Source organism: Lactuca virosa, chromosome 2 (genome assembly GCF_052849685.1).
Source record: "Lactuca virosa cultivar CGN04683 chromosome 2, Lactuca_virosa_CGN04683_v6, whole genome shotgun sequence".
Classification (NCBI taxonomy): domain Eukaryota; kingdom Viridiplantae; phylum Streptophyta; class Magnoliopsida; order Asterales; family Asteraceae; genus Lactuca; species Lactuca virosa.
The window spans coordinates 272,137,064-272,159,865 of NC_136427.1; the positions used below are offsets into that span (position 1 = coordinate 272,137,064).

The 22,802-nt window shown below is 37.5% G+C and overlaps 1 protein-coding gene across 1 annotated transcript; it reads right to left on the reverse strand.

The window, feature by feature from the left end:
* Nucleotides 1-16,380: 16,380 nt before the first annotated feature.
* Nucleotides 16,381-18,488, reverse strand: LOC145161087 (uncharacterized). Its single transcript, XM_079080525.1, has 3 exons — nt 17,846-18,488; nt 17,055-17,468; nt 16,381-16,968 (listed from the first exon to the last, which is right to left on the reverse strand). Exons 2-3 carry the CDS (start codon nt 17,391-17,393, stop codon nt 16,564-16,566), a joined length of 744 nt encoding a protein of 247 aa, XP_078936651.1. The 5' UTR covers nt 17,394-17,468; nt 17,846-18,488; the 3' UTR covers nt 16,381-16,563.
* Nucleotides 18,489-22,802: the final 4,314 nt, after the last annotated feature.

Genomic DNA, 22,802 nt, shown 5'->3' on the forward strand with positions numbered 1-22,802 from the left:
TGCTTCTTGCATTAAGTTTTCTAATCTTACACAGATAACTTCCACCTATGGAGACAACTCCATATTCTCATTTTGACTATCACTTCTGAATAAGAGATGCCTCTTTTCAGAATATGTCAATATGGTCCTTCCAAAATTAGCACTATACTTCCAACTGTCCCTGAGCAACCAATCTTTGGTAAACCTCAGATTGTCCTCGACAATTGCTTAATCATTTTAGTCATATCCAATTCTAGACCTTTTCCCTTCTTAATGCCTCTGGGCATTTGGAAAAAATTAGAAATGACAAATATTATAGCACATGCAATCGATCCTGTACCCAAAGCAAATGGTACACGATTCATGATGTCTCACATAAAGACATGATTCTAGACCAGTCTTTTGCTACAATATTTTTATTTGCCATGTTTTCAAAATTTGACTATGAAGAGGGATGTCGTAATCATAATCGAATTTTTAGAACGTAATATATAGAATTTCCTTAAGTTGAACCAATCCAACATGAAATTCATATATATATTCTTGACTAAAGATGATTAAGGTCTCAATCTAAGCCTTTAGAACTGAAATGAAGTATATCATCTCCCTTAATTATAGCAAAACAACTTTTTCAATCCCTACAGCCTCACGAATTGAAACTTTTGTTTTCTATAATTAACATTGCTAACTTGCAACACTAACAATAATTATCATGCTCCCACTAACATGATGATTATTAGCATAACACTTATGCTCCCACTAGCTTTGACATGTACTCAGAAATCAGCTGGACTTCTAGAAATCAATACTTTATTGACTTTCTTACCAAAGTTCAAATTTCTGATACGAGATGCTTTGATAAAACTTTATCAAAATCATACACCTTTCCTTAGATAGCATGCATGTGTGTCTAAACAATTTCAGAACTATGAAAAGGGATGTCGTAATCATAGTCTCAATTGTTTAGACTTTTTGCCATCTGCTTCAAATCTACTTGGTGGAAGTGTTTCCTCACCATCATTTTCATGAATCGGAGAGAAACCTTATGACCCTTAGATTTTATGGTGTATGTGTTCTTATCCATGTGAATCGTCAAAACCATAGTCACAAGACAAGGATAATGACAGATCCAAACTCATATGGACTGAACTTATGCAATCTTAACTTCTTGCCACCTGGCAGTACAGGGCCTGCCATTGCTTCCAAGCTGTTATGCAACCAATTGAGAACTTTCAGAACTCCTATGCAAAGCCAACTTTAACTGGAATGGGCACAGAATATGTCAACACGATAGGTTATATACCTCAAGTCATGTGCTAGTGAAGAACCTCAGGTTTTATTCTTGATTAGTTCTTGAAATTCTTTTTAGGATCTTTAACACTCCCACTATCCTCTTGACATATAAGACTATCTTGCCAAATATTCAAGAGATAGTGCGAATTCTTTATCAAGACAAACACTTCACACAATTGGCCTTAGTTGGTCTTTGTTTTATCCAAAACATCACAACTTACCAATTTCAAATGTACAAGAGTAGGACACTTTTACTCTTACATTTGACAAGTGTTTTAAACCTTTCTTTAAGATATGTCACTCAAGTTACAATCTTGGAGTATGACTCTAAGAATTGTTTTGGAACGAAGTATGACTCATCTTCCTGATCTAACCATTTCAACAATTCATGACTCCTCTTCTTAGTCATAAGAATGCACTAAGATGACCTTTAGAGGACTAATTGTGATATGATTTCTAAATCATTAAGATGATCACAAACATGATACTAAAGTACTCTCCCATCTTTTCAGATTTGAGAAACTTTTATCTTTCTGCCTAATTTGATTCTTCCCATTCGTTCTGCCATACATTGAGACTTTTCCAATGTTTCAGAATTATACTTAAACTTGTAAGTATAACCATATTTACTAAACTTTAGTAAATCAAATAGTCTTAACGAGCTTTGTGGTGGACATGACCAGTGCACAAGAATGTGTACTCGATCCCTTTAGTCCTTCACTTGACTCACACATCCATGTGAACAAGTAATTAGTCTTCATTTTCCAATGCTTGAAAGTTCTCATTCATCATACTATTCAACTTGCATGATTCCAAGTTTCGGTCCAATTGAAATTTGGGCGATGAGGAACTTTCCTGATTTGGTAAATTTAGACACTACCACAAATGAAAGAATCAAATCCATTTTCCAATATTGCTGTCAGTGGAATCATATAAGCAACAATTTTCCACAAATGTCATTGTAAGGATACTTCAAATAAATAAAATTAAACAATTTTCTTTTATTTTAAAACTTTGCGGAAAAACTTATCCTTACAATCCACATGGAAAATTGTTGTTATCTATTCCTTAGCAATATATCATAACTTCTTAAGCAACTGCTCAAAATTCTGATGCGATCGAAATCCACCTTTTCGATCAGAATCAGCATATACTTCCTTTAAGATTTCTCTCTATTCTTTGATTCTTAAAACATCAACATGTGACCCAGTCACATCATGTAATGAGGATCTCAGAATAGAACTTAACAGAGTTAGATAATGGGCTCTACCTGATGTAGAGTCAAACTTATTGACTTTAACATCCTTAGGTAAATTTGGCAGCTTTGCAATCAACGCCCCTTCCATTGGCAAAATAAACATATGGACCCTTTGGTAATGGGACTATCTCAGACTTAGCCTTTCTCTTTACCATTTGGTCAACCGGGTTGACTATGGCCAATCCCTTTCCATTGGGAAGAGAATGCTTTTTCTGGATTTCCAGTGTCACCATTGTCACTGTCCATAAAGTTTTTGGGAAGTTGATATTCTAATCAAATTTGCTTTACTATCGTTCCAAATCATTGTTGATTCAGCAGCACCAAGCAAATAGATATGATCATTAAGGTTCATGTCATAGTCTGTTTCATAGTAGTCCCAAAGGAACTCACTATGTGACTTAGAAAGTGATTGAACATCCAACTTTCTCAAGACTTTGACACCCAACTCTCCCGGCTTGTCAATATGTGACTTCATCTCTAAGATGTGATCACACATAAACCTTGCTTGCCATTAGGGCTTGAGTGACCTTGAACTTGTGGGTTAGGGAGAATAATTAGAGGAGGTGGAGGAAGAGAAGTATGACTTCCATGAGCCAAACTCGGGAAGTCATATTCATTAGGAAAGCTTGGTTTGGGAAGATCATTGTTGTCTAAACCAGACATCAACAATGGGAGAAATTCATGTAAAGTTGATTTAAGTCCTTAATATAACACCCAATATGATATATTAAGGCTAGGACCCAGCAAACTATTTTATAACTTGGAAGAGGGATGCCGTAATCCAAGCTATAAAATATTTGAAGGTAGGTGAATGACGATTCACCAATTTCCACCAAGATAAACGAAATGTATTATTAGGTTTTAATTGGTTTTGAAACTCCTAGATTCTTTTGAGATTCATTGAACTTTTCAATGGCATGTTTCAATCTCGAGTGTGCCCTTCAGGTTTTGTGACTGGGATGCCGAGGATCACAAAACAAGGTGTGAAGTAACCATGCAAATATACTTGGTACCCTTAATATTTACCCCTCAAACGATGTGCCGGTTAACCACACACGCTCCAACGATACTATGATAAACATTAAGTTACCCTTTGCCTACCTTGTTAAGTCCAGGTTAGTGTGCCGGTTAACCACACACGCTCCACTAACAGCTTAAACAAAGTGCAAAGTGTAATTTCATGGATTAGCACCTTATTCACATTTTCCTAAGTAACTAAGATTGGGAATTTATAAGTGTTTAGATACTTAGTATTTATCATTATACTTATAATGAAGGGAGTTGTCCTACCTGTTCGGCTAACGACCCTCCACCGGTCAAGGAAGCGGTGAGTGAGAGTGGACACCCATTAAACTGCCATTTTATAGGCAGTAACCTTATACCCCCTTATAGACCGGCTTCGTGAATGAGGCCTACTAATGGTAAGACGACTTTATCTTATACATATCCATAAGAGTTAATTTGAACTATTCAACAAAACATCATAATTCCAATTATTAAACTCAAAATTAAAACCATTTAATTAATTGTTTAATTTATGAACCCAAAAGTTTTAGAATTCAATTCTTTTTTTCATAAAAAACTTTTCTCAAATTCCAAAACTTGAGGGCAAGTTTTGTAATTCTTGAAAACCTTTGGATTCCATAACTTATGGAATTAATGGTGTTTTATGATGAAACTTTCCATGTTCCATAACTTAAGAACAAGTTATGGAATTCTTTAAAACATTAACACCAAATTTTGTAACTCCATAAAAACTTGGAATCAAATTTTTTTTTTTTTTTTAAAAAAACTTTCATATCCATAACTTATGGAAGTTTCAAAAACCCTTAAGATCACAACTTTAAAAAAAAACTTTTGAGCTCCAAAATTTTATGATAAAATATGTAACTCCTTAAAACATTTAGATCAAACTTTTAAAACTAATAAAATAATCATATCATTTTATCTTTTACTAAATTTGACCTAATTCAAGTCATATAACAAATGATTCAAATTTTACAAATAATTCGTTTTTCACAAAACAAGTAATTATCTTAAAATTTGACAAACGTCATGTTTTTTTTTTCCTTTTTTTTTCAACTTGAAAATAAAACATTTGCATCAATATAACAGAAAACAACCCATGGCTCTGATACCACTGTTGGGTTTTGAGCATTCTAACACTCCTATGGTGTACATGCAACCCTATAAACCTTGGATCTATGTTTTCTCTATTATACATGCAAATATTAAATATTCCAAGGTTTCATCCTAACTAGCATATTATGAAGCACCTATACTACAAAGTTCTAGTTAGATGACATACCTTTTGATGTAGCTTGATGTCTTCAAGCTTTAAGAGCTTAGCCCCAATAGTGTGGAAGCCTCAAGTGGAATCACAAATCACCAAAACACCTTGGAAAACCTTTAGAGAATATGGATACTTGGCTCACACTATGAAATCGGTTATTGCCCTCTTTAGTATATCCACACTAGCCACTAGCATAATTTCATGAACCATAAGACCCTTTATATAGTGTGGAGGATTAGGGTTAAACCCTAATACCCATGACCTTTCATTTCCTAGGATCCATGGGTTAAAGCTCCATGGACTATCCATGAAGACTTAGCCCAACCTAAATGAACTTGGCCCACTACACATATATATATATATATATATATATATATATATATATATATATATATATATATATATCTAAGAGTCCATATTTAATTAGTTCCTTTTTGATCACTTAATTAATTCTAAATTAATTCTTGATCAATACTAATTAAATAATATGATTCCATATTAATATATTAGAACTTATAATATATTAATATAAATCATAAATATACTATTCTCAAAAGACTATCCATATAAATTGTGTCGGTGAAGTGCAACCCAAATGGACCATGCCGGGTCGGGTCATGTACATACCAAATATAGTTATGGACTTAGACATTAATCCAACAGCAACTTCTTAGTCTTACGGTCAACAATTGCCTCGGGCTCTTCGATCAGCCTCTTATTCTCATCCATCCTTAACTCTGAGATTGGAATTATGTCGGGAACTTCTCCCGTGAATTTCCTCAAATAACACACATGGAAGGTGTTATGAATATCATCGAGTTCTTCGGGCAATTCCAGCTTGTAAGCTTGGTTCCCAATCTTCTGAAGAACTTTGAACGGTCCAATAAACCTTGGACTCAACTTTTCTCGTTTCCCAAATCTTATAAGTCCCTTCCACGGTGAGACTTTAAGCAAAACCGAATCCCCAACTTCGAAGGTCATCGGTCGTCTTTTCTTTACAGCATAGCTCTTCTGACGATCCTGAGCTACTAACATTCTTTCCCTAATCACCTTCAGCTTCTCAGCAGTCTCATGGACTATCTCGGGGCCTCATTCTTTACAGCATAGCTCTTCTGACGATCCTGAGCATAACTTCTTCTTTAGCTTCTCGAATGCCTCATCGTGTTTCTCACCCATGAATATGTATCTCCTTTGTGGGTCAACACTGTCAATGGAGCAGCTATCGAAGAAAAGCCTTGGATAAATCTTCGGTAATATCCGGCTAATCCTAGAAAGCTTCAAATCTCCGTGGGACTCTTTGGACGTTCCCACTTCATTACAGCTTCGATTTTTGTTGGGTCAACCATTATTCCCTCCTGGTTAACCACATGACCCAAGAATTGGACTTCTCGGATCCAAAAATCACACTTGGAGAACTTTGCATACAGCTTCTCCTTCTTCAATACCTCCAACACCTCTCGTAGATGCTTGCCATGCTCCTCCTGGCTGTTCGAGTAGATCAGAATGTCGTCGATGAACACTATCACGGATTTATCGAGGAATGGTTTACAAACCCTGTTCATCAAATCCATGAATGCTGCTGGAGCATTGGTTAGTCCAAACGACATAACCAAGAACTCGTAGTGTCCATATCTCGTTCTGAATGCAGTCTTCTCAATATCCTGATCTCTCACTTTCAGCTGATGATACCCTGACCTAAGATCGATCTTTGAGAAGTAGCTCGAACCTTGTAGCTGATCGAAAAGGTCATCAATCCTTGGCAAAGGGTACTTATTCTTTACTGTTGCCTTGTTCAGCTCTCTGTAGTCTATGCACATTCTCATGCTCCCGTCTTTCTTCTTCACGAATAGCACCGGAGCTCCCCAGGGTGATGAACTAGGTCGAATGAAACCGTTGTCTAACAGCTCCTGAAGTTGCATCATGAGCTCCTTCATCTCCGTAGGTGCCAATCGGTAAGGTGCCTTTGCTATCGGTGTTGTACCTGGTAACAAGTCTATCCGAAACTCCACTTGTCTATCAGGTGGTAATCCGGGAAGATCTTCGGGAAAGACTTCCGGATAATCACACACGACCGGTATATTCTGCACCTCTTTCTTTCCCTTTTAGCATCGATTACGAATGCCAAGTATGATGCACATCCCTTGGACAAACATTTGCTGGCTTTCATCAGGGAGATGATTCCAGAATTTACTCGACGTTTGTCCCCGTACACCATAAATGACTCTTTTCCGGGTGGGTTTACCCTTACTATCTTCTTTCGGCATTGAATCTCAGCATCGTTGGCGCTAAGCCAATCCATACCCAAAACGATATCGAAACCGTTCAACTCTATGGGTAATAGCTCTTCGTGGAATTCGTTTCTGTTTAGGTCGATGACGATGTTCCTAATACGGTTACTAACAGGTACGAACTTGCCACTGGCAACTTCCACAATTAGGGCATTATCAAGTTTTTGTACAGGCAATGCTAGTTTCCCACCAAATTCATGCGACACAAAGGAGTAGTTGGCTCCAGAATCAAATAGTATATTGGCAGGCAATCCATTTACAAGAAAGGTACCTGAAGCCCGTCTGCTGCCTCCTTTGCAGCCTCGAGCGTCATCTGGAAGGCTCTCGCCTTCGACTTTGGTGGAATGTTGGGCCTTGCCGCGTCTTTATTCTTCGGGAAATCCTTAGCAATATGCCCTTCTTCACGGCACTCGTAGCACACCTTCTTGTTGATGGTGCACTCATTGGCATAGTGCCCCGTTTTCCCACACTTGTAGCAGGTCACTTCCTCGCTACATTTTCCCGAGTGCTTCTTCTTGCACTTCTCGCACCATTTTTCTTCGTTCCCTCCTCCTCCAAACTTCTTGGAACTGAACTTGCTTTTATTATTGTTGGGTTTAGCAGACCCTTCAAATTTTCTCTTCTCGCCAACCTCAACCTTGCTGCCAGCCCTTCCTTTAATCATATCCTCCACAGATTTGGCAGCCCAGATAGCTGCCTCCAGAGTATGTGCCTGACGCACTGGCACCGCGTACTCCCATGGGAATATCGTACTTGTCGGTCTTTGTCAGCTCATCCGGGACAAGACGCAAGGCAAACTCCATCTTCTCTGTGAAGTTGTTTGTGTATTCATCGATTGACATGCTTCCCTTCTTCAGGGTCAGAAACTGGTTCTCTAGCTCGAGCAAGTTTTTGGCTGAGCAGTACTTGCGCTTGAATTGTACTAAAAACTCGGCCCATGTCAGTTGCAGGGGCTCATTGGGGCTCAAGGTCTTCCCCAGGGTGTTCCACCAATGCACAACGCCTCCTTGGAACTGACGCACTACAAACGTGGTCTGTAGTTTGCCTCTGCAACCACACGTCATGAAAGCTAACTCCATCTCCGAGATCCAATCCATGACCCCGATCGGATCTTCCTTTCCAGTGAAGGTCGATGGCTTGCAAGTCAGAAAATCCTTGTACTTGCATCCATTCATCTCGACTCCGTCATCCTGATTGATTTGTCGAACTATTGGTGGGTTGGCTTGACCAACGGTCCCACTATAGTTCCCCTCCTCAGACTGCCCTTCGTTCAATTCGGGCTGTTCGATTGGCATGGTAGCTTCCTCTCGATTCTGTTGGAGCAAACGTCTGGTTTCCTCCATTTGACGATCCAACATCATCTGGATCATCGCTTGCACTCCGGCCATCGTTATTGGCTCAGCAACGGCTACCACAACCGGTATTTGCTCAATCACTGTAGATATAAAATACATATACAGTTTAAATCATTTAAAACATGTATAAAATACATATACAATTTAAATCATTTAAAACATGTATAAAATCGTTCATCCAGCATAGATAGCAAGTATACAGATAATATACACACACAGCACGTAATTTATATAAAATACTTCATATCTATGTGTAAGCTGAAAGTAACTATGCACTCACTTGAAAGGTGGTGACTCTGCACTCGAACAACGCTTCGTTATCTCAAAATAAGTTTCCCTCGACAAAACCTAGTATCAATACCACTAGGGTTTAGTCTAACGTTAACCGCGACTAATTAATAGTCTAGCTATTATTATTATTATATAAGCGTTAAACAACACTCTATATAACTCATAATAATATCCCAAATAATTATTTTAAGGTCCTAATAATGTTACTATAATTAATTAGAAGCTATATTAAAAATTGCGTAGGCGTAGCTCACTTACAGCGGGTTTTCTTAAAAACCGGACTTTGCTTGGAGCAGCGTTTCCGAACCGAAAGACCCTTTTTCTCAGGACTCCGGGAGCCTCGGCGATTCCTTCGGGTGCTAGGGGGTTTACCTAGGCTTTAGGGGGTTTAGGAGCCTTAGAGAGAGAAATTAGTGAGAGAAAGAAGGTGGAAATGTGCAAGGAAGTCGGCAGCCCTCGCATGCCTTTTATAGGCGCGAGCCCTCTCGGAACATTGGGCGTTCGGAACTGCTACGCGGGGCGTAGCCTCGGATAAGATCAACACGCGTCGCTTCGCTGGTGGTGCATCGTGGCCACTCCTCGGAACAAGCAGAACGAGTACGCGCATTGCTCCCTTCTCGCACGCGGGGCGTACCTCGTTCGCGAGGCACTTCTTGGCTACGCTGGGCGTCCGAAGTACATGTGTCAGCATCCGAAGGCGAAGCGTGATCAGCAAGCGGCGGCTAGGATCCGGCCACGTCATCGATCGAGCAGCAGGTTTCACAATTTCCCTTTCCGACTTCTAAAAATCATAACTTTCGCATACGAGCTCCGTTTTCGACGTTCTTTATATCCACGCATAAGCGGGAACGTACTCTACAACTTTCGTTTAGACTCCGTCGGCTAATTTTGACTTTATTTTAAAAGTTATATTTTTAACAGACCGGGACAGGATTGATCCGTTAAAAATTCATAACTTCTTTATCCGACGTCCGTTTTCGTCTGTCTTTTTATCGTTATGCTACTATTAACGAGATCTTCGATTCACGTTTAGTTTGTGTCGGCTAAAAACTGGTCGATCTAATATTCGAACTTCGGGCTGTACACTGCTAAGCCGAAACTTCGAAAAATGATAACTTCCTCATACGAAGTCAGATTTGGGCGTTCTTTTTATGGACGCTCTCGGTTTAATATATTCTACGACTTTCGTTTAGATTGCTAAGGCTAAAAGTCGCTCTATCGTAAATTCACTATTTACGCTTCCCGGTGTCGTGTCGGTTCCGTCGTGAATTCGACGGGTCATAACTTCTTCGTTATAACTCGGATTTCAGCGTTCTTTATATCCCCGGAATCCTTGTTTCGACCATTACAACTTTATGTAAAGATATCGGGCTTATCTCACACTTTAATTTTGACGCTTATTTTTATTCTTTATTAATTATACATTTATAATTAAGTAATAAGCACACAAATACACATAATTCACATAGTATTCAAATATTTCATCTTTATTACTTCAAAAGAGTTACAATAGTTGACCTAGACTATTACATCATCTAAAATGCTTAGCCCCGAAACCCGGGCGTTACAGTTAATCCTCATGCATATTTTCTCTTTTTGTTATTCTTCATCTTTATCGGGTTCTTTCTAGTTTCTTGAGCTTATTTGCAGATTTATCAAAGACTATTTAATGTGGAGCGGTTACGAGAGTATGGAGCCTTGAAACATGGAGATTGCGGTGCATTTCCGGATTATTTGACAGACATGATTAGGCTAATGGTCTAAGAAGAGATGTGATGATATGGTCTTGAGAAGATCAAAGGAAGATATATGCTAATTTGGAGGCATTTTATTGGCAATCAACAAGGGTCTGGTCTTAAAAGAAGATGGAAAAATATAAGTGAAGTTGCGGAATTAATCGATCAAGCGAGTGTTCGAGCTTTGGATGGTTTAGAGCAGATGAATCGGGCCGAAGTTGAAGAAATAATGAAGAATCGTGGGCTATAAGCTGATGGAATTCAAATTAGTCCAGTGAGCTAAGGCAGTGCAAGCCCAATAAATGAAAGTGGCCCATTCTCAACTAGTTCACGCGACTGGCACGTGAATTAAGCCAAAAGTCACGCGGCCCGCGTGACTTTTTGCAGGCGTAATTTTGGGATTTTATCTTGAGCGATATTTGAGGAAGGTTGGTGTGCATATTTTGCACGCTTCTTGACATCCGAAAAATGGTCATTTCTCTGAATTTTTGGGAACTTTTGGGGAACTTGAAGCACATCAAAAACATCATATTTTTACTCTTAATTCTTGGAATGTTTGGTACAATTTGTCTTTATTTTGTTTTCTTTAGTTTAGCCATGCTATGCTAAACTAATCTTGGTTAATTTTGATGAAATCCATGGATATTTAGTTGTTTGAAGAACATTATGAACTTGTGGTGATTTTTATGAAAGTGTTTTGCATTTGAACATCTTACTATCTATATGTCTTTATTCATGAGGTTGGATGCATTTTTGGTAATTAGTTGGCTAATCTTTTGATTAAGTAATGAATCCTCAAATTAGCAAGCAACAAATAGTTCTTGTGTTAGTTTTCACTTCACACAATCATAAAAACTCTTTCTCCAACATGATAGTGAAAGCATTTTGACTCCTCTTGGATTTGGTGACTTTTTAGTTCTTAATGCTAGTTAATTTTGCACTAATTACATGATTAATGGAAATTATGACTTTAACTAAGGAAATATGCTATGAGCTTCTCTATCCAATTTACTAACTAAGAAAAGTCTAGGTGACCTCAAGCTTCTTTGGTTGCTATAGCCAAGTTAAAATGAAACCATAAGTCTTACACCATAATGCCTAATGATAATCAACTAGTTATCCATGTGATGAAAACCAAAGTCAACCATCGTTCTCTTATTGATTTTACATCAAACTCTTGATTTTTTTGAATTGTGTCTTTAAATCTCAGTTTAACTCTAATTTTCTTTTAAACATCTCAAAAGACCAAAACCCCCCATTTTTACTTTTATTGTCATTTTACAAGTATTTTTACAAAGAGATTTTCATAGAGCTATAAAATTGAACCAATCTCCGTGGATATGATCCCTTTACCACTATACACTATTTTAGTGTACCTGATTTAGGGTTATTTATTTTTTTGGCCTCGACAACCACCAGATCAACCAAGGGGCTGCTGTCAAGCAGTTTCTGCGGTGTGGAAATTAGATGTCTGCGGTGCATGAGGTGGCCAAAGTAGGATGCCATCGAGAAAGTGCATCATGACGTGAAAAATAGAATGTCACAACGTGGAAGGCGTTTAAGCGGCCTTTGACCGAGGTCAAAGAGGTCGGCATGGAGCAGAGAATATCATTCGTGCCACAGAAACGCATTAGAAATTAAGTTTGTTAAACCTTCATTCTCGTCATAATGCATCCAAAGAAGCTCCGACAATTTGAGGAATCAAAGAGGAGTAAGAGGCGATGTTGGGTGCTTATGGATTAGATTGGAGGTAGAAAACACATGAGGTAATCATCTTTTTCATCCTTAAGCTATTAGGGATTTAATGGGGATTTATGAAATTGAGTTATTTATGGATGATTACTCTTGAGAAGCTGTTAATTGATGTTATTAGTAGTGTATAGAAGCTTTGAACAAGCTTTATGTGTGATTTCAATGGTGAAATTACTATGGGTAAAGTTATGGTCTGAAACCCTAAACTAGTGATTAATGAATTGATGCATTAAGATGTTATATGATGATGAATTAATTATAATAGGATGCTTAATTCATTATTTGGATTGAATTTAGAAGTAGATAATTAAATGTTAGAAGTATGATCAATTAAGTGATCATTTTGACATTAAGAATTAAATAAGCTCTTAATAGGCCAAGACAAGTTTTTAAGAACTCAAAATGTTATATGAATAGGCCTTGAGCAAGAGGATAAGTCAAGATGCACCAATAGAAGAAAATAGTCAATAAAGGGTAGTTAGTCCTCACTAACTAACAATGTGAGTTATATCTCTCACCCTCTCCTTTAATTATGTTATATATATTTATATGCATGTATCTATGTTATATGTATGTGTCATGTACATGAGCATGACTTAGAGAAAAAAAAGGATCATGTAGAATATGATTTTGTGTAAGGTTAAGTTCTTGTTGTTATACATGTAAGACCTTGTATCTGAGCATGTATGTATGAGCAAAGCATATGTATATGTACAAGGAAAGATGTGGGTATTATTAGTAATACTCATAAGAGTAGATAAAGAAAGACTATGATTGTATGTAATATAATACTATGTATGTTTAGAGATGGAAAAGGTATTTGTTAGAATAAATAAGAGAAAGTAGATAGAGATAGAATATGATTATATGTAATATAATCATAAGAGTATGTAAGTATGTCTAACTACCATTAGTATTGTAGAATGTTATATGGTACTAGACATAGATATTGATTAAGTACTTAATGTATTAAGTACTAGATGAGTAATGGAAGATCTCTTAATGAGATAACGGGTAAGCTTCCTACGAGGACAAGATATAGATGGTCCTTCGAGGACAAGTGTAAGGTTCCTACGGGAATAAGTGATAGATGGTTCCTTCGGGGAAAAGTGTAAGGTTCATATGGGAACAAGTGATATATGGTTCCTTCGGGGACAAGTGTAAGGTTCCTACGGGAACAAGTGATACATGGTTCCATCGGGGACAAGTGTAAGGTTCCTACGCGAACAAGAGTAAATTTCCTTCAAGGACAAGAGTATGGCTCTTTCTGGGACAAGAGTATGGTTTCTTAGGGTACAAGAGTATGGTTCATATGGGAACAAGAGTAAGGTTCCTTTAAGGACAAGAGTAAGGCTCTTATAGGGACAAAGAGTATGATTCTGCAGGAATGAGATTATGTCCCTACGGGGAAAGAGATAGATGATTCCCTCTAGGGAACATAGATAGATGATGCTTGAGAGGATCTAGACTGAGTATGATTATAAGAGATAGAGAAAGGTTCCTTGTGAGGGACAAGATTAGAGAGTTCTTTGTAAGAACTTAGATGTAACCCACAATGGGTTAAGAGCAAGGAATCCGTGATGGATTTAAGAATAAGAAGAAGAATTAAGGATCAACGAAGGATCATAAGAGAGGGGGGTAAGACTGGGTAACCGTGCTCAGTAATAAAAGTGGGATGTTTTCCCTTAAAGCATGGTATGAGATATAACCATTGGGTCTAGATGACAATAGAGTGCTAAGGCACTAGATACGAGAATATAGAAGAGAAAGAGTAGAGAATGAGAAGAGTCTGGTAAGAGGATGTGAGTAGATAAAGATAAAGAGACAGAGATAGAGTATGTATAGAGTATGTGAATATCAAGTTAAGAGGTTAAGAAAAGAGTATAAAGACTAAAGGAAGAATATATGAATGTGAAGATAGATAAGAATATAACCCACCATACACTTTGTGTCTGATACTGCAGATGTGTTTCTATTTTGCAGGTTCAGGTAGTAGTAGTCGTGGTACCATTAAGTAAAGGTAGGAGCACAAGGACCTAGAATATGTTTTATTTCCTTGTTGTCCTAATTTATATGAAAGTTTCATTATACACCCGTGATTGTGCCTGGGATTAAAATGTTTTTTTTTATGATTTAATAAAATTTTGTAAATTATTAGTAATAACTCTGAGAATTTCATTATATTAGCTGGATAGAAATATGGGTCGTTAGATAAATCTTTGTAAAAAACTCAAACTAGTGTTCCGACTTCAAGGTTTAAAACATATATAATATAGTTTATTAAGCACTTTGATCGATGATTTGAAAGTTAATGGTTTTTGTAGGATGTTAACTTGTGTTTAAAACGTCTTATTTATTGTTATTTAATCATTTAGGACCTTGATAAATGTTTTGGAAAGGTTTATGAATATTGGAATGAGTTTGGACAACCTTAAATAAAAAACTACTCCTTTAGGGGCATCATGACATACCCACTTGCAAGTGGAAGCTCCTTTTTGGCTCAGCTCGGTCAAATAACTTGTTGCATTGATGTTAGAAATGTCAAGCATGTTTCAGTTATAACTTTTACATACAAACTTTAAATTAGGGGGTACATAGTTAATGAAGACTGAAGAGCATGATTTATGAAGCTAGTTGTCTCTATACACATCCCCTTTTTTTATTCAAATGAAAATTTAAAGGAGAAGGAAGGCTACATGTGTGGTTTTTTCTCTAATTGAAGTGGAATAAAAAGAGCTTGAAGTTATTTTATAAGGGTAACTTTAATCATCACTCTGGGACTAATGGAAGGTGTATTTAATCTTAGTTGAGTTTTTCATATATCGAGTTATGGTTTGGGAATTCTCCCCAAATCCGATATTTTAGTTAAATTATAAATTATAATGGTGTTTTTAGACGAGCATATGTATTAGAAGTTGATTTGTAATACTATTTACGCAAATAATGGTTGACAATTCAAACCGATGTTCATTTTCAAGGTTTAAAACATAAATGGAGTTTATGTTGATGGCTACTTTGATCCATGTTTTGACTATATTAATGATTTTTTAGGATGTCAATTGATGTCTAAAGCATGCTATACGCGCTTGAAGGGGTTGTGGCATTTGATCCGGTCATCAGTTAGGACATTTAGAAATGATTTGAAGGAGTTTTGGAATTACTGGAATGAGTTTGGACAACCCGAAATAATAAATTGCTTGTTTTTGGGAATCACTTGGTCGAGTGGAAGTTCTTTATTGGCTTCATTCGATCAAGCAACTTTTTGCATTGAGGTTAAAAGTGTCAAACCTGTTTTAATCATAAATTTTCCATATAGACTTCAAATTAGATCCGTTTTTTACATATGTTCTTCTAAGACTCAAGATGATACTACAACAATAAAATTTCATTTTTTAATTAAAGAACTCAATACATACCTTAATGAACCATTGAAGAGTATTTGACACAAATTAAAATTCCATATAATATGTTGTGTGTGTAAGTGTTAGCCGCTCTAAAAAAAATTAATGTGATGACACAAAAAATCTAAAATAATTACTGATGATTTAGAAAATGATTAATGATTTGAGAGGGTAATGTATTATGTCTCGTATACATATTTAACCATTAAACTATTTGTGTATGCAGTTTACCATCTAATATCTCTAGTCATCTTTTTACGGTAAAGAAACAATTTTACAGTCATCTTCTTTGCACGTTTTCAACATGCAAGATCTATCTTCAACACAACACAATATGAACACAAGATTCCTTCCAAACTTTAAATATAGGTTTCCAAAACGGGGATAAACACAAGGAAGATATTGGTTGAAAAAAATGAGATGAGGAGAAGATGTTTGTTCGATATTCGAGTTTGGATCATGTCCATACTTTGTCTTTAGGTTTTGTGAATTGCTTGTAAGAAACAAAACTCAAATCATATTTATGGGTTCGAAAAATGGGGCTAAGAACACCATGAAGATATGGATATGAAAAATATCAATTTTTTTGAAGTTCTTGAATATTTATGGGAATGAATACGATGGAGGGAAATATGGGTTTCATCCTCATCCTTGTTGATCGGTTTATGGTATTTATTTCCTAGTTTGGCATCAAGGTTTCTTCAACTTTGTTATGAAGACGAACACAATGAAGATCCAGAATAACATGCAATACTTCCATTCAATGAAAAAAACAAACTAGAATTCAAGACAAGATATCTACAAAAATCCAAACAACCACTCATACTAGCGTCTTCACAACAAAACTGCAAGCTTATTATTATTATTATTATTATCCTATTTACACAAAACCATTTATCATCATGATCACAAAAAGCTTAAGTAGCTTCTGCAACAGATGAAAGGTGCAAGTTGGTTCCATAACCCTTGAGAAAGCTGCTTCCACAGAACTGATCATGAAAAACAACCCCATCCTCGTCTTCTTCTTCATGCTCATGCAACTTGTACCCTGTGCTTGAAGAGTTTCCACCACGTTTTCTTACATGCTTCTTCTCTTTACCTTTACTTCCACGTGATGATGATTTGCTTCCATTCTTTTGCTTGTTTCTTGAATTCTTCTTGCTACTATGCCTTGATGACCTGTTGCTTGTTACAACATGTGATACTGAAGTGGGAATTGGATCGTAGACATCTGGTGCCCATTTTACCCTCAGCTTCACTGGTGGAGCCACTCCACGTTTCTCACGGCTACCTTTCATGGCAGATACAGCCTTCAAATGGGTCTGTAAGTAACACAAGATCCAATCACTCACCATAAATAAAGATTACAATAATTCATAAATGATAAATCCAAGAAAACTATACTTACAGGCAAAGATATGGAACGAAAGCCAGATTGATCCAAAGATTTGATGTTGTCATCGTGTAAGGTGATGGACTCTGGACAAGGAAATGTTGCAGACCTGCTGAGACAATTTTCAAGAGGTTGAGTTGTTGTTGTGTCTTTAGGTTTATGGGGTGGTGAGGAGTTTGAATCTTCATTTGTGTCATCTTGAATGGTGAGAAACTCGGTGACATTAATGCTTAGTTCATCCACAGAAAGGGGTTTAAGGACTCTATGAGTGGGTTCGAGTGGATCCTTTTGCAGATCATGAAGATCGTTGGCATTATCAGCAACTGACAAATCAGTGTCGGAGCAAATGTCCATTTGCAAAAGAATCGGGGATTTTGAAATAACTGGCTGCACTGTTGAAGCTTCAAAAGCGAAAGTGTTGCAAGAGACCTGTGTCAAAAAAAGGTGTATCGTTTGTCAATTTAGTAAACATGATTTCATGGTGATTTGTTGAAGAGAAACTGTTGGGATACATGCTCATGACCTGATCTTCGATCATACTCAAATCTCAAGATCAAAGCAATATCGTGTGCATTAGATTAAATAAACCACCATCACCAAACAGTTTTATTCAGCTGTCGGTGAGGTGACAAACACAGGTAATATTAATGAAAAACCAGATAAACCGTTTCCAACAAAGCATTCAATATAGCTATCAAGATATGGAACATTTGCTCCAAAATATTCTAGAAATTTAATATACAAATCCAAAGCACGTATACGAAAACGAAAGGAAAAAAAAAATAAAAAATAAAAATAGACGGTACCTTCTCCGGCTGATTAGATCTGGCTAGACCAAACTTCTCAGGCGCAGAAATGAATCCAACCAGTCCCGTATGTCTTAAGGCGGTTTTCGATTGTCGATCGATCTCGGAATAAACAGATATAGCTAGTTGACCGTGTCAAATCAGTAAGGCAATGGAGAATAAAAACACAGAGAGATGTAGAAAGAGATAACGGATGCTAATTAGAGGGAGGAAAACAGAAAAACAGGCCTGTTGTTAACTAAGATTACCACGACGATCTCCTTTATGAAGACGACGTTTCAAACGATGAGAACACGAACGACCGCCATAAAAAGAGTTAAGCAAAGGGGGAGTAATAAATTCGAGTGAAAGCACCGAATGCATTGTTCGATGCTTTTCAAACCCTAGTTTCCACAACGAAAAGAAACTAAACGGCCAAACCCTAATCAAAACGACTCGATCGTCAATTCGATTAGATCCCGAGGACTATACAAATTAAAAGCCACAAATGAGACGTGATTTGATTGATGGCGAGAACGAAGGAGCTGATTACATGAATTTGAGGATCGACAGTCGATGATCGGGATCGAAGAACATGGCTGGAAAACGGAGAGAAACCAGGTTTAGGTAGGAAGATTTGTGCAAATGATAATACAAGGGGAATGGATAAACCAGAGAATAGGAATGGCTTGGTCAACGCCCTTCCGACAACAGATTTGGACTGGGCCTATTATACAATCTATATTCCACGGCTAACGGCCCTATATGAGACGGGTCAAAGACTCAAAGTTCATTGTCGGGTTCGGTTTAATTTAAACAATAGTGACTTTTGTTTTTATCAAAACTACATGTTTGGTTTTTAATTGTATGGAGCATGTGTGGGTTGGTTTGGTAGCCAAAAACAAACTATATCTATTAGGATTAGTTAATGTATTTCGATAGTATTTGTTATCGGCTCTAATTGGTTTGACTAGTGACTTTTGTTTTCTTTTAACGATTATAGTCCAAAATGACGTTAAAATAGAAAATACATTTCTATTAAAAATGAAAAAACAAAAAATGCATTGTCATCAATAGTGAAATCAGAAAGTATGTTGTTATTGTTGGGTTATGAGCAAAACACCAATCATATGGTGCACATGCAAACCCTAAAGCTTTGGATCTAGTTTTTTCCTATTTGTGCATGCAATAATCATCCAAAACTTGCAAACTCTAAACTAGCATACAACAAAAATCAAAACCAACATAAATAACTAGTAAGAATGTTACATTTCAATTGAAGCTTGAAGATCCTTGAGCTTTTGAGAACCTAGCACCTCAAAAACGATGCATCTAATATATCACCAAAGCAATTGGAGAATGCAAGAGAGAGAGGGGGGAGGTAATTTTCGGCTCTTGGAATCCTTCTAGGGTTGTGGTGGTCGAAAACTGGATGCCTAGGGGTTCTATATATAGGTGAGGTATTAGAGTTTCAGTCAAATACCTAATCTGGTTGCTTAAGCCCTAAGCAGCCCAAAGGAACATTCCAGAACCCTAGCCTTGGACGAATTCTTATGAGTTATCCATAAGATTTCGAACACCCCTATATTTAGGGATCCTCAGCCCATATTGCAACTATCTTATAATTACAACTTTAGTCCCCTTAATTCAATTAACCTCTTTTGACCACAAAATTAATTCTAAATTAATTTTAGACCAATGTTAATTAAATAATATGATTTCTCTTTTAATATATTATTCATATAATATATTAATAAACCATAATAACCTCTTTCTCCATTATTCATTCAGTCAATTTGCTTTGGTGAAGTCAACCCAAAATGACCATGCTACAACCGGGTCGAGTACATACCAAATATAGTTATGGCTTATACACCTAATCCAACAGTCTCCCACTTGGATAAGTCTGATAACTATAAATGCAAGTACGACTTCAAAATCCGATTAGCAATCGTAACTCTCAAAAGCTGTTGTCGAACTCCAACACGTCCTATAGATAAGGGATCGTATAGTCATCCGTTCTCAATATATCGCATGGACAATCACATGGAACATAGTCATACTTATTGTCCAGCAGTTTGTTTCTCGATCTTTGATTTGTCTGACATAGAACTTAATTAAACACATCAACTCAGTCCTGACCGGGCCCGACACATAAGTTAAAACAAAATCATCGAGGGGCCCATGATATCGCTTTTAACCTCATAGGATAAAAGGAACAGATAAACTTCGACTTATATGCTTATACTATTTACTCATAAAATCGTACACAACAATGCGTTTTATAACATCAAGTTACTGATGCGTTTACACATTATCAATGCACAACCGACTCATAAACAACAACTCATATATCTAGGTTTAAAGACTATATGATATTATCGTCTCACAATCACTCGTGATTAATTCCATGAAGTGATTTATGTGAGCACGAGTTTAATCCAATACTCAAATCATATTTCATAAGCACTCATGAACGTTGCAACAAACCTTTGCTATGTCTAACCGCTTAGACAATCTACAAGCCAATTGACGACAGTCTTCTTTCAAACTTACTTCCAACGTATGATCGAATGTGGATAGTTTAAATAATCTTATTATTTAGGAAGTCAAAACATGCAAAGTGAAACAATAGTAAATAATTGACACAAGACAGTAACATTACTTATAAATAAAACACCTTTATTTAATCATCAAAATGTCAATTACAATTTATCTATTACAAGTTTCTAAAATCTATCTAATCATTAAAACTAATATCGTCCTTCAGCCCAATGCTCCTAGCGTGCTGCAAGTGCTTAACCCTACTCAGTCCCTTCGTAAGGGGATCTGCTGGGTTATCCTCTGACGATACTCTCTTCACTACGAGGAGTCCCTCTTCTACCCGATGTCTAATGAAATGATATTTTCTGTCGATATGCCTGGATCTGCCATGATCCCTCGGTTCCTTGGTTAAGGCAACCGCACTTTCGTTATCGCAGAAAATCTCTATAGACTCCTTTATGGTCGGTACAACTCCAAGGTCTCTGATGAAGTTCTTTAGCCATATTGCCTCCTTCGACGCTTCGCTCGCTGCTATGTACTCTGATTCGTACGTTGAATCAACTACGGTCTCCTGCTTGGAACTTTTCCAGGCCACTGCTCCTCCATTTAGGGTAAAGACCCAGCCCGACTGAGAGCGGATAAGAAACTAGTCTTTGGTCACCGAGGATAAGAAACTAGTCTCATGAGCTCTACCATGATTCCCTTGATATCCGCTGACCATGCAAATGGAGTCACTATACCCTCGCACTCTCAAGCCACCGAGGATAAGAAACTAGTCTTTGGTCCTCCGCATGTACTTCAGAATGTTCTTTGCCGTAGTCCAATGAGCTCTACCATGATTCCCTTGATATCTGCTGACCATGCTCAAAGCAAAGGCCACATCAGGGCGAGTACATGTCATAGCATACATGATTGAGCCAAATACGGGAGCATAAGGTACTCTGCTCATCTCTGCTATCTCGGCATCGGTACTCGGACTTTGAGTCTTACTCAACTTGGTATTGCTTTGGATCGGTAACTCCCCTTTCTTGGAATTTTCCATGCTGAAACGTTTCAACACTTTATCCAAGTAAGTGCTTTAACTAAGTCCTATTAGCCTCTTACTCCTATTTCTCAATATCCTTATCCCTATAATATAAGCAGCTTCTCTGAGGTCCTTCATAGCGAAGCACTTCCCAAGCCAGGATTTAACCTCCTGCAAGGTTGGGATGTCGTTTCCTATGAGTAGTATGTCATCCACATACAAAACGAGAAAGCTAACCATACTCCCACTGGCTTTGACATATACACAGGACTCATCCTCGCTTCTTGAAAAAACAAACTCTTTGACTTTCTCATCAAAACAAAGATTCCATCTGTGAGATGCTTGTTTCAATCTATAAATGGATTTCTCAAGCTTACACACTCTATTGGGGTGCTTCGTATCAACAAAACCCTCTGGCTGACTCATGTAAACATCTTCAACCAACTTCCCATTAAGGAAGGCGGTTTTGACATCCATCTGCCATATTTCATAATCATGAAACGCAGCTATGGCTAGCATAACCCTTATAGACTTAATCTTCGCTACTAGTGAGAAGGTCTCATCATAGTCAACTCCAAGAGTTTAAGTAAATTCCTTCGCAACCAATCGCGCCTTATATGTGTGTACTTTCCCATCCGTGTCGGTCTTCTTCTTGAAGATCCATTTGCACCCGCCCGTCTTACGACCTGGCACATTGTCAACCAAGTTCCAAACTTGATTGTCATACATGGACTGAATCTCGCTGTCCATAGCCTCTTTCCATTTCGTAGACTCCAGGCCTGCCATGAATTCCTTGTAGTTGTTAGGTTCATCCTATTAGTGTGCTATCACTAATAAACGTATCACCCTCAACAGTTATATGGAAACCATAAAACTCAGGTGAAACACTAACTCTACTGGAACGTCTAAGAGGTAAGGAATCGTCAATCGGTTCAACAGGAGTTTCCTCCTCGGGTTGAGCGCCAGTGTTACAGGTTCCTTCATTATTTGATTCCTGAAGCTCTTCAAGATCAATTTGCCTCCCACCGTCCTCTTGGCATATGAGTTCTCTCTTGCGAAAGACCCCTCTCCTCGCAACGAAGACAACATTGTTACTCGGTCTATAGAAGAGATATCCAAATGACTTTTATGGATAGTCGATGAAAATACACCACTCACTACGAGGCTCGAGCTTGTTGTGAGTCTCTCGTCTCACGAAAGTCTCGCAACCCCAAACCTTGATATGTGCCAACGAGGGAGCTTTCCCTGTCCACATCTCGTGAGGTGTTTTGGCAACTTCTTAATTGGGACTAGATTAAGGATATGGGCGGCAATATCTAAGGCATACCCCCAGAATGAGATAGGTAACGAAGCTCAACTCATCATGGAACGAACCATGTCCAACAAGGTTTGATTGCGCCTCTCGGCCAC

Bases quoted from the DNA above. Each gene is read 5' to 3' on its own strand.
- LOC145161087 (XM_079080525.1), bottom strand. From the start codon at position 17,393: ATGGACATTTGCTCCGACACTGATTTGTCAGTTGCTGATAATGCCAAC. The intron at 16,969-17,054 runs GTAAGTATAGTT...TGTTACTTACAG, and splicing joins TTCGTTCCATATCTTTGCCT to ACCCATTTGAAGGCTGTATC.